Source organism: Phycodurus eques, chromosome 3 (genome assembly GCF_024500275.1).
Source record: "Phycodurus eques isolate BA_2022a chromosome 3, UOR_Pequ_1.1, whole genome shotgun sequence".
Classification (NCBI taxonomy): Eukaryota; Metazoa; Chordata; class Actinopteri; order Syngnathiformes; family Syngnathidae; genus Phycodurus; species Phycodurus eques.
In genome coordinates, this window is record NC_084527.1 from 33707306 (window position 1) to 33720525 (window position 13220).

The 13220-nt window shown below is 44.2% G+C and overlaps 1 protein-coding gene and 1 long non-coding RNA gene across 7 annotated transcripts; both read left to right on the plus strand.

Moving 5' to 3' along the window:
• Positions 1-2335: 2335 nt before the first annotated feature.
• On the plus strand, positions 2336-3228 carry LOC133400467 (uncharacterized). Its single transcript, XR_009768358.1, has 3 exons — positions 2336-2436; positions 2901-2997; positions 3140-3228. It is a non-coding gene; the product is annotated as an uncharacterized LOC133400467 (long non-coding RNA).
• A 575-nt stretch (positions 3229-3803) lies between these two features.
• LOC133400466 (beta-1,3-galactosyl-O-glycosyl-glycoprotein beta-1,6-N-acetylglucosaminyltransferase 4-like) lies at positions 3804-12997 on the plus strand. Of its 6 annotated transcripts, XM_061673182.1 has the most exons (4): positions 3804-3837; positions 8549-8660; positions 8904-9974; positions 10193-12997. In XM_061673182.1, exon 4 carries the CDS (start codon positions 11260-11262, stop codon positions 12733-12735), a length of 1476 nt encoding a protein of 491 aa, XP_061529166.1. In that variant the 5' UTR covers positions 3804-3837; positions 8549-8660; positions 8904-9974; positions 10193-11259; the 3' UTR covers positions 12736-12997. The 6 variants fall into 6 exon arrangements, with proteins under 6 accessions (XP_061529166.1, XP_061529163.1, XP_061529167.1 ...); XM_061673179.1 differs by lacking the exons at positions 3804-3837; positions 8549-8660 and adding an exon at positions 8705-8758 and having other exon boundaries at positions 8871-9974; XM_061673183.1 differs by lacking the exons at positions 3804-3837; positions 8549-8660 and having other exon boundaries at positions 8747-9974; positions 10193-10263; positions 11451-12997.
• The last annotated feature ends 223 nt before the right edge of the window (positions 12998-13220 follow it).

Below are 13220 nucleotides of genomic sequence, written 5' to 3' on the forward strand. Positions count from 1 at the left end.
GCCGGTGACCGGGGTGCGGAGGGTCCGAGAGGATTTTGCACGCCCTTGTCTTAGTTCTGGCAGCGTGCAAGTCCTCAATGGTGGGTTGGGGGGTACCGACAATCCTTTCAGCAGTTTTGATTGTCCGTTGCAGTCGGACTTTGTCCTTTTTCGTAGCAGCACCAAACCAGACTGTGATGGAAGAACACAGGACCGATTCGATGACCGCTGTGTAGAACCGTCTCAGCAGCTCCGGTGGCAGGCCGTGCTTTCTCAGAAGCCGCAGGAAGTACGTCCTCCGCTGGGCCTTTTTGAGGACGGAGTTGATGTTGGTCGCCCACTTCAGGTCCTGAGAGATTGTAATTCCCAGGAACTTGAAGGTCTCGACGGTTGACACAAGGCAGCTGGACATTTAGCGTGTCATACAAGGCAGTCTAAACGGATTGATACTATCAGGCCATGAAATTGAAACAGGGGCCCTTCGGTCACAGGACACATTCTTATGGACCCTGTGAAGTCATTTTAATGATTTGTTTCTAAGTACATAAAATATGCTTGAAGTGCTGAAAATATGTGCAAAGACTGAGAAGATGAATACAACAGTACTGAATTCGTGGGATATGACGTCAAAACCGTTTTGCCCCATTTTTTTGTTTTCCTGAGATGAGGAGGTTAAAAACAAGCCCAATTATGCACTTGGCCTTGGGCGTACATTCTGGCCATGAGTCGCCCCCTACCCCGCTATATACAGTGGGTACGGAAAGTATTCAGACCCCCTAAAATTTCCCACTCTTTGTTATATTGCAGCCGTTTGCAAAAATCATTTATTTTTTTCCTCATTAATGTACACACAGCTCATAGTTCTGAGGACCGGGGTTCAATCCCCGGCCCCCCCTGTGTGGTGTTTGCATGTTCTCCCCGTGCCCCGTGTTTTCTCCGGGCACTCCGGTTTCCTCCCACATCCCCAAAACATGCGTGGTGGGTTGATTGAAGACTCTAAATTGCCCGTAGGTGTGAATGTGCGTGCGAATGGTTGTTTGTTTGTATGTGCCCTGCGATTGGCTGGCAACCGGTTCAGGGTGTACCCCGCCTCCTGCCCGATGATAGCTGGGATAGGCTCCGGCACGCCCGCGACCCCAGTGAGGAGAAGCGGCTCAGAAAATGGATGGATGGATGGATATTATTACATTGGGTAGCACTCATGAGCTCGGGTCGTTTAAAAAATCAACACCTCACTTGGTGTTGTTGTGTGTGGGTTCCCACATAACAGAGACACTTAAGAGAAAGTTAACTGTTTTTTTAAACACAGCGGCACACGATATTCAGCCGGTAGATGACTACAGAAGCGAGTAGCTGACTACTTGAATAGAAACTGTACGCACAAATATATTTGACTGACAGGTGAAGGTCGAGCAGGCTGTGTTTTCAGCGTATTCAGTGGACTTATTTTATATAGGCTCTATGCTGCGATTATTTTTTTACATTATTATTCATTCAAATTTGGCAGGCTTGTTAACAATAACAAGCCATAACAATCTGTGGTGTGTCAAATTTACAAGATATTTGACCCTGTGACCCTAAACAGAATAAGCATTTTACAAAATGGGATAAATCAGATATTTCTTTTCAATGTATAGTATAATCAAAGACAAGAATTGTTTCGGAAAAGGGTGACTGTACATTTTACATTTTTCTTTTGAAGGGAAAATATCGACAGCTGCAATCAGGAACATGAGACGTCTGATGATGACTCCATAAGCCTGTTACATGGTTTGGATCCCATCCAAAGCGGAGGGACAATGGCAGGCTTGGAAAGACATCATTTAGCTTTCGGAAGCTCGAGCAAGGAGCAGAAAAACAAGATGGAGATAAGTCCACAAAAGACTGCTTCAGGGATGGAGCAAGGAAACTTGGCAGCCTACGTAGCAGACAATGGTGAGTGATGACCTATCAGGCACACACTATATATATATATATATATATATATATATATATATAAGGCGGGGCCCAAAGGGGTGGGGGGGTCGGACCCCTATCTCTCCGAGGCGCGCACAGGCCCCAGGAGTCAAGCCAAGAGAAATGTGAAAACCCACCACCCACCCTATTACAATGGTTACCAGGTCCCCCGACTGGCAACCGTTATCCCTGTACCGTGATTGTGTGTTGAGGGCTGTGGTGAATTAAAATTGGAGAGACTGGTGGGGGTGAGCCGACCGTCACCCCCCCCCCAACACCCCATTTGCTTATTACGTTTTACAATTTTACCCAAATTCTATCTTCTCAGGTGAGACTTCCACAGAGGCTTACTGCCATAAGCAGCCACACTGCCATTTGAGCATCGCTCCCACCCAAAGTGACACGGCAACAAGTGTACACGCCAGAGAATCAGCAGATGAGGGAAGAGCCGTAAAAGCTGCAGAAATTCAGAAGAGAACGAAAGACACCATGACTGATAATGTGAGTGTTAGTTTAGATAGATAGATTCATTCCATGAGGTAACTTAGACAGCAGTATTATTAGTACAGTGGACGCCCACTATTCGCGGGGACCGGACCCGACTATGAATAGCCAAAATCCGCAAATAAATGATGCCCATTATAATTGCATTAAAAAATTATTTATAATAATTGTTTTTTTGTTTGTTTTTTTTTAATCCCAAAAATTCTTAAATAAGCGGTGATGTACTGGCATAAAGTGTTATCCATGAAAAATGGGGGTTGGGTACCCCCCAAAAATACATATTTGTTAAAAATTCACCAATAGCGGAATCCGCATGTACTGTACCGCAGGTATGCGGGGGTCCACTGTATTATTATTACATATACTTTATTAGTGTTAGAGTGTTAAGAATGAATGAATCAGTTATTACAGTTATGTGGGGATGTTTGCTGACCAAAATTCTTCCCGTTTTTTTCCTATAGTTGAAACAATCAGTGGCCATTCAGGAGATTTTGAAGGGAATAGAGGAGAAGCAAATGGAAACGTCGACTTGGCCTCTGACACAAACAGAGGATGGAGGTAGACCTGCAGCTTCGCTGAAAGCAATGATAATATTCATCATCTTTATTTGTAAAGTAAACTCCAATAACCAACACAATCAACTTGTTTGCAGCTGAAGATGCTAATAGGAGCTTGATAGCTTCTGTTTGTTGTTTTACAGTCAGCTATTATGCAGCACTAACAGAGATTCTTAAGGCACTGACTGAGGTCCTCGTCAGGCAACGCTTGGAGAAAGATCATCTCACCCACAAATGCAAGTAAGTCATTGTCATTTTAAACATTTGCTTCACAATAAGTCTGCTCCATTTTCATTTTTTGTCATTATTTTTTTTTCTGATGGTATACATCTTATAAATAGCAACAAATGTTTCTCTTGACAGATGTATTTATACACCGAATCTTCAACATGGGCTGAAAATTCAACTTATCTCCCTTGCTTCACGACAAAGGAACATCGTGGGCATCCTTCAGAGGCAAATGGATTTGGTACAGTTGCATGGGAGTGCAAAATTCACTCGTCATATCAATCAACCAGTGCGAGACCCATCAGGCCAGTTCTGCGCTCCATTACTCCAATCCCCCTCTTCTAAAGGGAGAGCAATGGAAATGGGTTCCCGAGACAAATGGTACCAAGGCGTTCCAGAAAAACAAAGCCACAGTTCAGTTGCACAGGCCAGCCAACAGAGAGTGGGGCCATCAGTCCAGAAGAACCTTGCGGTCTCCAGACCACGTGCTCCATCAGCAACAAAGAATACAAAAGTCAGAAGAATTTCTCAAGAAAACAACAGCAAACATTTCTCTCGGTTCATGCCAAAAGGAACGACTCCCATTGGACATGTTCCAAAGTTTTTTTTAAAGGTGAGGACTGTAGAGTATAATGAAACAAAAAAAGAATCTAAAATGTCGGTGTGATTGCTGCTATTGCACCGTGTTCCTCTTTGCTCACTATCAGTTGTGCGCTGCACAAGTTTCGGTGTCCACTAGGGAGCGCTTTGACATAAACGTGTGTGGTAATGGTCTGACGGAAGATAGGAGGCTTTTTCAAAACATTTCAAAAGGTTTGGTCCTTATTATTAGGGTCACAGTAAATTTACAGAAACGTTCTCCCTCAAAATTGAAATGACATTTTTACTTTCCTTTGTGAGTAGTTCCGTAAGCAATTATTGAACTGAACATGAAAAACTTTGGGGCGGCACAGTGCCTCACAGTTTTGAGGACAGTGGTTCAAATCCGGCCTCACCTGTGGGGAGTTTGCATGTTCTCTCCGTGCCTGCGTGGGTTTTCTCTAAGTACTCCGGTTTCACCCCACGGTAGGTTCATTGAAGACAAAATTGTCCGTAGGTGTGAACGTGAGTGTGAATGGTTGTTTGTCTATACAGGTATATGCCCTGCGATGGGCTGGCGACCAGTTGAGGGTGTACCCCGCCTCTCGCCCAGAGTCAGCTGGGATAGCCTCCGGCACGCCCGTGACCCTAGTAAGGATAAGCGGTGTGTAAAGTGGATGGATGAAAGAAAAACATTGTTTCATTGAATAATCATACGCAGTGGAATTGACTTACCCGTTATCATATCACATCTCTTTCCAGTATTCCCTTTGCTCACCCATGCCACTGATGGACTAGGGTACATAATGCAAGCAGATGACGTGGCCTTTATAGTGCTGGAGGAAATAGTGTGTGGGTTGTCTTCATGGGACTGCAGGATACACACTGCAGGGTATAGAAATTGCACATGATTTGTAGAGAATGTGACCTGTAACCTACAATTGATTACTGCCTTTCATTCAAAGCTTGGCATTTTCAGTTTAGTATTTGCTGTTGTCACCCATCACTGGCCCTTGATGTTGTCATGACAGCAGTACTATGAAGTTGTTGTTGTTCCTCTTCAGGGTTTTCTCCATCCACCCATCCATCCATTTTCGACCGCTTATCCGAGGTCGGGTCGCGGGGACAGTAGCTTTAGCAGAGACGCCCAAACTTCTCTCTCCCCAGCCACTTCATCCAGCTCTTCCGGGGGGGATCCCGAGGCGTTCCCAGGCCAGCCGAAGGATGTAGTCTCTCCAGCGTGTCCTGGGTCGTCCCCGGGGTCTCCTCCCGGTGGGACGTTCCCAGAACACATCATCGGGGAGGCGTCCGGGAGGCATCCGAATCAGATGTCCCAGCCACCTCATCTGGCTCCTCTCGATGCGGAGGAGCAGCGGCTCTACTCTGAGATCCTCCCGGATGACCGAGCTTCTCGCCCTCTCTCTAAGGGAGAGCCCAGACACCCTGCGGAGGAAACTCATTTGGGCCGCTTGTATCCGGGATCTTGTTCTTTCGGTCACGACCCACAGCTCGTGACCATAGGTGAGGGTAGGAGGGTAGGGTTTTCAGATTTGTATTTTATTTAGTTTTTTAGTTTTTTTTTGTTTGGTTGTTGTTTTTTCGTGCACTCTATGCTTTTTTTGGTGCAAACCTCCCATTTGTTCAGGCTTGAGACTTGGGCACTGGGCAGGAGTCAAACCCACACCATCTCCATGAAAGACAACAGCATGTACCCCTACACTACCAGAAAATGAAATGTTTTATGTTTATTTTTTAATTAACTACACACAAATGTATGTTTCATTTTTCAGGGTGAGCGGCACTTTGCCTCTGTGCAAGGGGATAGATTGATAACGGGCAGCAAAGGAAAGTTACATCTGTCTCAAGAGTTCTGGGGTAACAACATCCCAGTCAGTTCTACGAATATCCACGACGAGGATAGCCAATGTACTAACTGACTACACTGCACTATACTGCATCCATCCACAGTGAGAGGAATAAGTAAATGAACCATTGGATTTAATAATTGGTTGACCCCTCCTTTGGCAGCAATAACCTGAACCAAACGTTTTCCTGTAGTTGCAGATCAGATGTGCGCAACGATCAGTTTGAATTTTGGACCATTCCTCATTATAAGACTGAAAATAATTCCTGGGATAGCTGGTGTATATACCTCTTGAGGTCATGCCACAACATCTCAATCAGGTTGAGGTTAGGACTTTGTCTGGGCCACCCCAAAACATGCATTTCCTTCTTCTGAAGCCATTCTGTTTTTGATTTGCTTCTGTGTTTTGTATCATTGTCCTGGTGTAACACCAATCCTAATTTGAGCTTCAGGTATTTGACAGATGGCCTCAAGTTCTTCTGGAAAATATCTTCATTAACTTGTGAATTGATTTTTCCATTCACGACAGCAAGTTGTCCGGGCCCTGAGGGAGCAAGGTACACCCCTACCATGATGCTCCCTCCACCATGTTTCACAGCTGGGATAAGGTTTTGATGTGCGTGTGCTGTGCCGTTTTTCCTTTCACACATGGCTTTGTGCATTCCGCCCAAACATTTCAACTTTGGTTTCATCTGTCCACAGAATATTTTGCCAGTAGTGCTGTGATGCATTCAAGTGCTCTTTACCAAACTTAAAACATGCAGCAATGTTTATTGACACAGCAAAGGCTTCCTTCTTGGTGTTCTCCCAGAAAGCCCATTCTTGTTTAATGTTTTACATATGTTCGATTTGTCAACAGATGTTGGCATGTGCCACTGATTTCTGAAGTCTTCAGCGGACACTCTTGGGTACTTTCCGTACCGCTTAATCCTCACAAGGGTCGGGGCCGTGCTGGAGCCTATCCCAGCTATCTTCAGGCGACAGGCGGGGTACACCCTGTACTGTTCGCCAGCCGATTGCAGGGCACGTAGAAACAAACAACTATTCACACTCACATTCACAGAGTCTTCAGTCCAACCTACCATGCATGTTTTGGGGATGTGGGAAGAAACCGGAGGGGTTTAGTTGGCTGGCCAGTCAAGCGCTGTGATGGCATGGGAATCAAACCAGTGCTTTGGTGCTTCCGGCGGAATGGGCAGGGACCGGGTCCTGCGAGAACATGAAATCGGCATCTCCATACAGTTCCTCAGCAGAAGGAATCATGAAGTCCTCTAAAAAATTCTGGTAGACTGTTGCGGTGACCTTGGATTTAAGAAAGCAGTTTACCAACATCTGCACTGGACATTGCACCCCAAATCATGACTGACTGTGGATATTTCACACTGGACCTCAAGCAGCATGGGTTCTGTTCTTAGTATTCACACCCCTTCACCTTTTCCACGTTTTGCTATGTTAGACTTATTCTAAAGCTGATTTGAGTATGGTTTTCTTTTTTAAAAAAAATCTACATAAAATATCCCCCCATAATGACAAAGTAAAAACATATTTTCAGACAGTTTCCCAAAAGGTTCTATTTTGGTTTCATCAGACCAGAGAATTGTGTTTCTGCAGGTCTGAGAATCCTTAAGGTGCCAAGCGGGCTCCCATGTGCCTTTTAGTGAGAAGTGGCTTCCATCTGGCCACTCTACCATAAAGGCCTGATTCGTGGAGTGCGTTAGCAATGGTTGACCTTCTGGATGGTTTTCCTATCTCCGCAAGGGAACACTGGAGCTCCGCCTTAGTGACCATAGGGTTCTTGTTCACCTCTCTGATCTTCTCCGGTTACTCAGCTCGGTCAGATGGCCGGATCTAGGAAGGGTCCCGGTGATTCCAAACTTCTTCCATTTGCGAATAATCGAGACCTTCAATGCTGCTGAAATTCTTTTGTATCCTTCCCCAGATTTGTGCCTTGACACAATCCGGTCTCGGAGGTCTGCAGACAATTCCTTCGACTTAATTGCTTAGTTTCTTTTCTTTTCTTTCGTTTTTACTTTGTCATTATGGGATATTTTATGTAGATTTAACGAAAACTATAGTAAAATCAGCTCTAGAATAAATATAGCAAAATGTGGAAAACGTGAAGGGGTGTGAATACTTTATGGTGGCACTGTAAATATGTAAACGCGAATGAAGCCTAATCATCGAATAGTGCAATCTTTAGTTGCTCTCTTCTGACATCTTGTGGCAAAAGACATTGTAGACGTTTCATTTTATTATTGATCTAATATTTTGCAGGTAAATTCGGCAAGCTCGAGACGTTGCGTCATCAATACTCGCTGCCGCGCGACGACGTTGGTTAGGAAAAGTGGAGTCAAACTCCCTTGAAACAGGGCTGTCCTTTCCTATGTTCGGAAGGAAGCACCTTTTCATCTCTCCTTGACCCGATGACCTACTCCAAAAAAGGTTAGGAGATTGGACTTTCCGAAAAGCGCCCTTGGGATTTCGATGATCAGACTACATTTGATGACCAATTTATGTAGACATTTTGAAAATTCCAAACGTTTCACATACTTTTTCCTCCCACTGTTTACTTTATTAACCCTGTGAGAGAACCGACTCCTTACAAGACTTCAAACATAAGACTTGAGGAAAAAAGAAATGCTCATTTAGTGTAGCCTCAGTGGTTTGGCCGTGTCCTGGGGGGTTCTGTAAATCCCAAACCCAACGAGTTGAAAAAAATGTCATTGACAGTACTGTACATTTAATGTTAAAAATGAAGCGCGTTTCTATTCAATCCATTCACATTGTGCTAGTTTACAACAAAAGTTATCCCAAAACACTTCTTACACTGCAGTTATGATTTTTGAACGGGTGTCCCTCTTATTTTTCTCTCATTTGCCAGGGGACGTTCCAAGAAAAAACGTTCTCTCACCTTCACAGGGCCGAATCAAGATACTCTGAGACGGCTGTGCAACATTACACCGCGAGTTCTATTCAGGAAACACAGATCCCAGGTCAGTTGTCAGTAACTGCTGACATGTTTCATTCTGACTGCTCCACTCACTTCCTGTCTTTGCCACTTCCTTATGAGCAACTCAAAATGATTAGACTGGTAACTATTAAGCAACCACTGATGTGAAAATGTCAGTATGTCAGTTCTAAATCATGTCTCCCTTCTGGAGGTTCCGTCGACCGTTGCATTATAATTGCGTCTTTTCTTTTAGGTGGCGTTCATGGCTCTGGTTTGTGTCTTGCAGTGTCAAGAAGCCCGAATCATGTCATGAAAATCGAGACAGTCCATTTGGTGGCTGATGAAGAGCTGATACCAAATGCTATACTCGACAGCTACTGGGAGATGCTCTTACAGAGTAACCCACAATTCGGATGGTAACCTCTCCGTTATCTCCAAGATTTGATTGGAGGCGTCTCAAAGAATGTGCAGGAATTCTCGTGATTTGTTTCCTCACCTCTACGCGTGAATTTATGTCACTCTTCTTTTCCAGGTTTGACATTTTCTCTGTTTAATGTCTCATGTATTTTGTTATAAGTTCTGTGAGGCAATCGGGGGGGAAAATGACATTTTTGGTCACTTTTCTTTCATGCAGCCAACTAAGGAACCCAAATTATTAGAAACGGAATGATGCACTAATAACTGATTCCATTGCAAATACTGCAACACATGGGCAGAATAAAGAAAAACTTAACCTCACTGAATTTTGGATGTAGCTTTTCTTTATTGGTTCTCCTACGTAGGTATTCATAACGCTTTGTAGTCTCGCAGTCTGCGATGATGAATTTATATATTTACCAGTATAAATAAGAGATGTGTGTACTTAAAGATAACGGAAGGCTTACTGTACATGAGCAGTGTTAATCATTAAGATACCTGCGTAAAGTTGCACTTGGATTGACACGCGAAATAATCTTGAATAACTCCAAAACGATAGCAGCACAAACGAACAATGTAATGTTATAAACCAACTGAGACCATTTTCCCAGAGTTTTCCGTGTGGTGAGGGGCCAACTTTACGCCGGTTGAGAAAGATAGAAAGAGTGTGATGAATGTGTCGTAATAGTGTGGGACACAGTTCTCTGGTTGTGAGGGCCAGTGGGCGGACTGTTGCCAGGACTCCTTTCCAACCTTCCCCCCTCCCCCTCGCACCCCACTCCACTCCGCCCTAAACAGCTTCCAGTCCACGATGGAGCTGCAGACATAGCAGACAGGACACACAGTCGCCCTGTTCTGTCGAAACTTTCTTCACACATGGGGAACTTTGCCTGCTGGTTCGCCTCCCAGTGTGGTGTCACACCAACAGACATCTTTCAAGGTAACAGTACAAGACTCACTCTGTTATCCAATATTTTACAAATGTCTCTGTCTGGCACTGAGACTTATCATGTGACACGTTCGTCCCTTCAAGTTCAGTATGTTGGTCCCAACCGAGAAATCCCTGTCTCTTTTGGATTTCCTATTTCAATGAATTTAAGTTTGATTTACTGATGGATCCCCTCAATTTCTTTTCATGATTCTGTTGTGTCGTTAAAGGTTGTACAGCTGCAGCCATACTCGTTGAAGGCGTTTGGATAGCACTCTCCAGGAAATCTTTACAGAGCAAGGCTAGTCTACTATTTTTCTTTATATACAGTATACACTGTAGATAGATAGATAGAAAAATAAATATTGCACATTTTCATTTTATATATTCAGTTTTAGGTGCTGAAAAAGCAAGAGTGCAGGGAAAAAATAGTACTAGCTTCAAAGGTTGACACTACTCCTTTTGACATTCACTAAGTAAAAAGTGACTCTATATCTATATATATATATATATATATATATATATATATATATATATGGTGGCTGGTGAGGCCAGCCATGATGTACGGATTAGAGACAGTGGCACTGAAGAGACGTCAGGAAGCAGAGCTGGAGGTGGCGGAAATGAAGATGTTGAGGTTCGCTCTCGCAGTGACCAGGTTGGATACAATTAGAAATGAGGTCGTCAGAGGGACAGCCGAGGTTCGATGTTTTGGAGACAAAGTTAGAGAGAGCAGACTTGGATGGTTTGGACACGTCCACAGGAGAGATAGTGAGTATACTGGTAGAAGGATGACGAGGATGGAGCTGCCAGGCAAGAGAGCCGGAGGAAGACCAAAGTGAAGGTTGATGGATGTCGCGAGGGAAGACATGAGGGCAGTTGGTGTTGGAGAGGAGCATGCAGGAGATAGGCTCACATGGAGAAGGATGACACCTAACAAGCCGAAAGGAATAGAAGAAGTATATATCTATGTAGACAATATATTCAAGCTCTCAAAGTTAAAGCGGTAACTCGCCAAAAATGACTGCATTAATCATGTATTAACTCAGATTAATCACACAATTTCCATTCACTTAACTGTGAATGGATATCTGAAATCCGATGCGGGTTGCTTTGAGGTCAGTGCAAAGATAAGTGAGTAGACTCCGACTGGTGTGCTCGGTGGCGAATTTTGCTTCAAAAAGTCGACTCCGATGGGACTTTTCAAAGAAGCTTAGGTCATTTGCATATAGTGCAACGCTCTTTTCATCGAAGCACAACAAATTAAAAATACAATCTCAAATCAAAATGTGGCACTATGTGTTGTATATTTGGCACCGAATTCAGAAGTGTGATTAGTCTGATTTACAAAATTGCTAATATATGTATGTCACAACAGCAATGTAAATTGGCTTTTAGTGTATTGTATGTCAGTGACTGTGATCGTCACTTTATCCACTCAAATGCTTATCTTTTTGTCTTTTTGTTGTTGTTTTTTACCTTTTCTAGAATGAAAATAAGATGTGGCTGCTACATACATAGATTGAGACACAGGTGCTTCCTGTTTCTTCTGTGTCTGGTGGCCGTGTGCTTGCTCAAGCTGGTCTACCTCAAAGTAACGGTGAGGGAGGGGGCCTATATTGACCCTTATGGACTCACTGACAGGCTATCTGGAGTTCACAACCACACGTACGATGTCAACTGCACCGCCATCTACGAGCTTGACCCGGTGGAAATAGGCAAAGCTCTTGAGATTGAACAAAAAGTCATTGTCGCCGTGGTTGATGAGAGCACTGTGAGTCTAACCTCGGACTGTCCGTCATTTATGAAAACAAGACGTTATGATGGTGTTCTGATATCAGAGGTAGAGCGCAACTTTCCGCTGGCTTACTCCCTGGTGGTGCATAAAAATGCACCCATGGTGGAGCGTATTCTTCACGCCATCTATGCACCTCATAACATCTACTGCATTCACTATGACCAAAAGTCTTCTCCAGCGTTTATTAGGGCCATGGAGAACCTCGCTCAGTGTGTGCCTAATGTGTTTGTTGCCTCAAAACTGGAGTCTGTTAAATACGCCCATATCAGCAGACTTAATGCCGATCTCAACTGCCTCTCTGACCTGCTGAGGTCAGAGGTCAAATGGGAGTATGTGATCAATCTCTGTGGCCAAGACTTTCCTCTCAAGTCCAACTATGAACTAGTGAGGGAACTCAGGAAGCTGAGCGGCAGTAACATGCTTGAGTCGAGTCGCCCCAGCGAACTGAAGAAACAACGCTTCAGCTTTCATCACGAGCTAAAGAATGTGCCGTATGAGTACCAGCGTATTCCTGTGAAGACTACTTTGGCCAAGGATCTTCCTCCACATGGAATCATGGTGTTCATTGGGAGTGCATACTTTGTCCTGTCGCGGGAGTTCGTGAATTACATAAGCAGCAATGGAGTGGTGAAGGACTTTCTGGCATGGTCAGCAGACACTTACTCACCTGATGAACACTTCTGGGCCACCCTTGTCAGGATGCCAGGCGTGCCAGGACACATTTCTAGGTCAGAACCAGATGTTACCGACTTAAAGAGTAAGACGCGACTTGTTAAATGGAACTATTTAGAAGGGAATTTGTATCCACCCTGCACAGGTACACACATGAGAAGTGTCTGCATCTATGGAGCTGCAGAACTTCGTTGGCTCCTCAACGATGGTCATTGGTTTGCCAACAAATTTGACCCCAAAGTTGACCCGGTCTTGATCAAGTGTTTGGAGGAGAAGCTGATTGAACTGCGGCACTATGTGTAAAGATTAAACAAACTTTTAATGAACTGAACGTGAAAGCTTGGGTGAAAATGTGCCTTTCGATTTTTAAAACTACTGTCACTATAAATGTTCTCGTCATCTTTGATACATGATCACAAAATTGAAGTTTCGAATGCAACTTTCTGTATGTAGTGCTGCCCCCCTTTTTGGCAATAAAAAAAACACACAATAAGTCACATCCAGGTAACATACTGCAACTTTAGTCTCTGAAAGACAAAAAAAAAAAAAAGGTCCTTACCCTATTCATGATCTATTGGTTCATGCGTATTGTGTGTGGCAGTGATGTGTCTGTAGCCAATCTGAACATGGGACCGTTCATTTGGATTTTCTAAAATCCAAGGGCCTTGCACAGGAAAGGAAAAGTGACGTACTGAATCACAGTCCAACGCCTGCATAACCTCGACCCCGCCCCAGCCCCCGGGCCCATCCGAGGGGGACAACCATAGGCAGAGAGGACCGCCACACCC

Bases quoted from the DNA above. Each gene is read 5' to 3' on its own strand.
- LOC133400466 (XM_061673182.1), top strand. From the start codon at position 11,260: ATGTGTTGTATATTTGGCACCGAATTCAGAAGTGTGATTAGTCTGATT.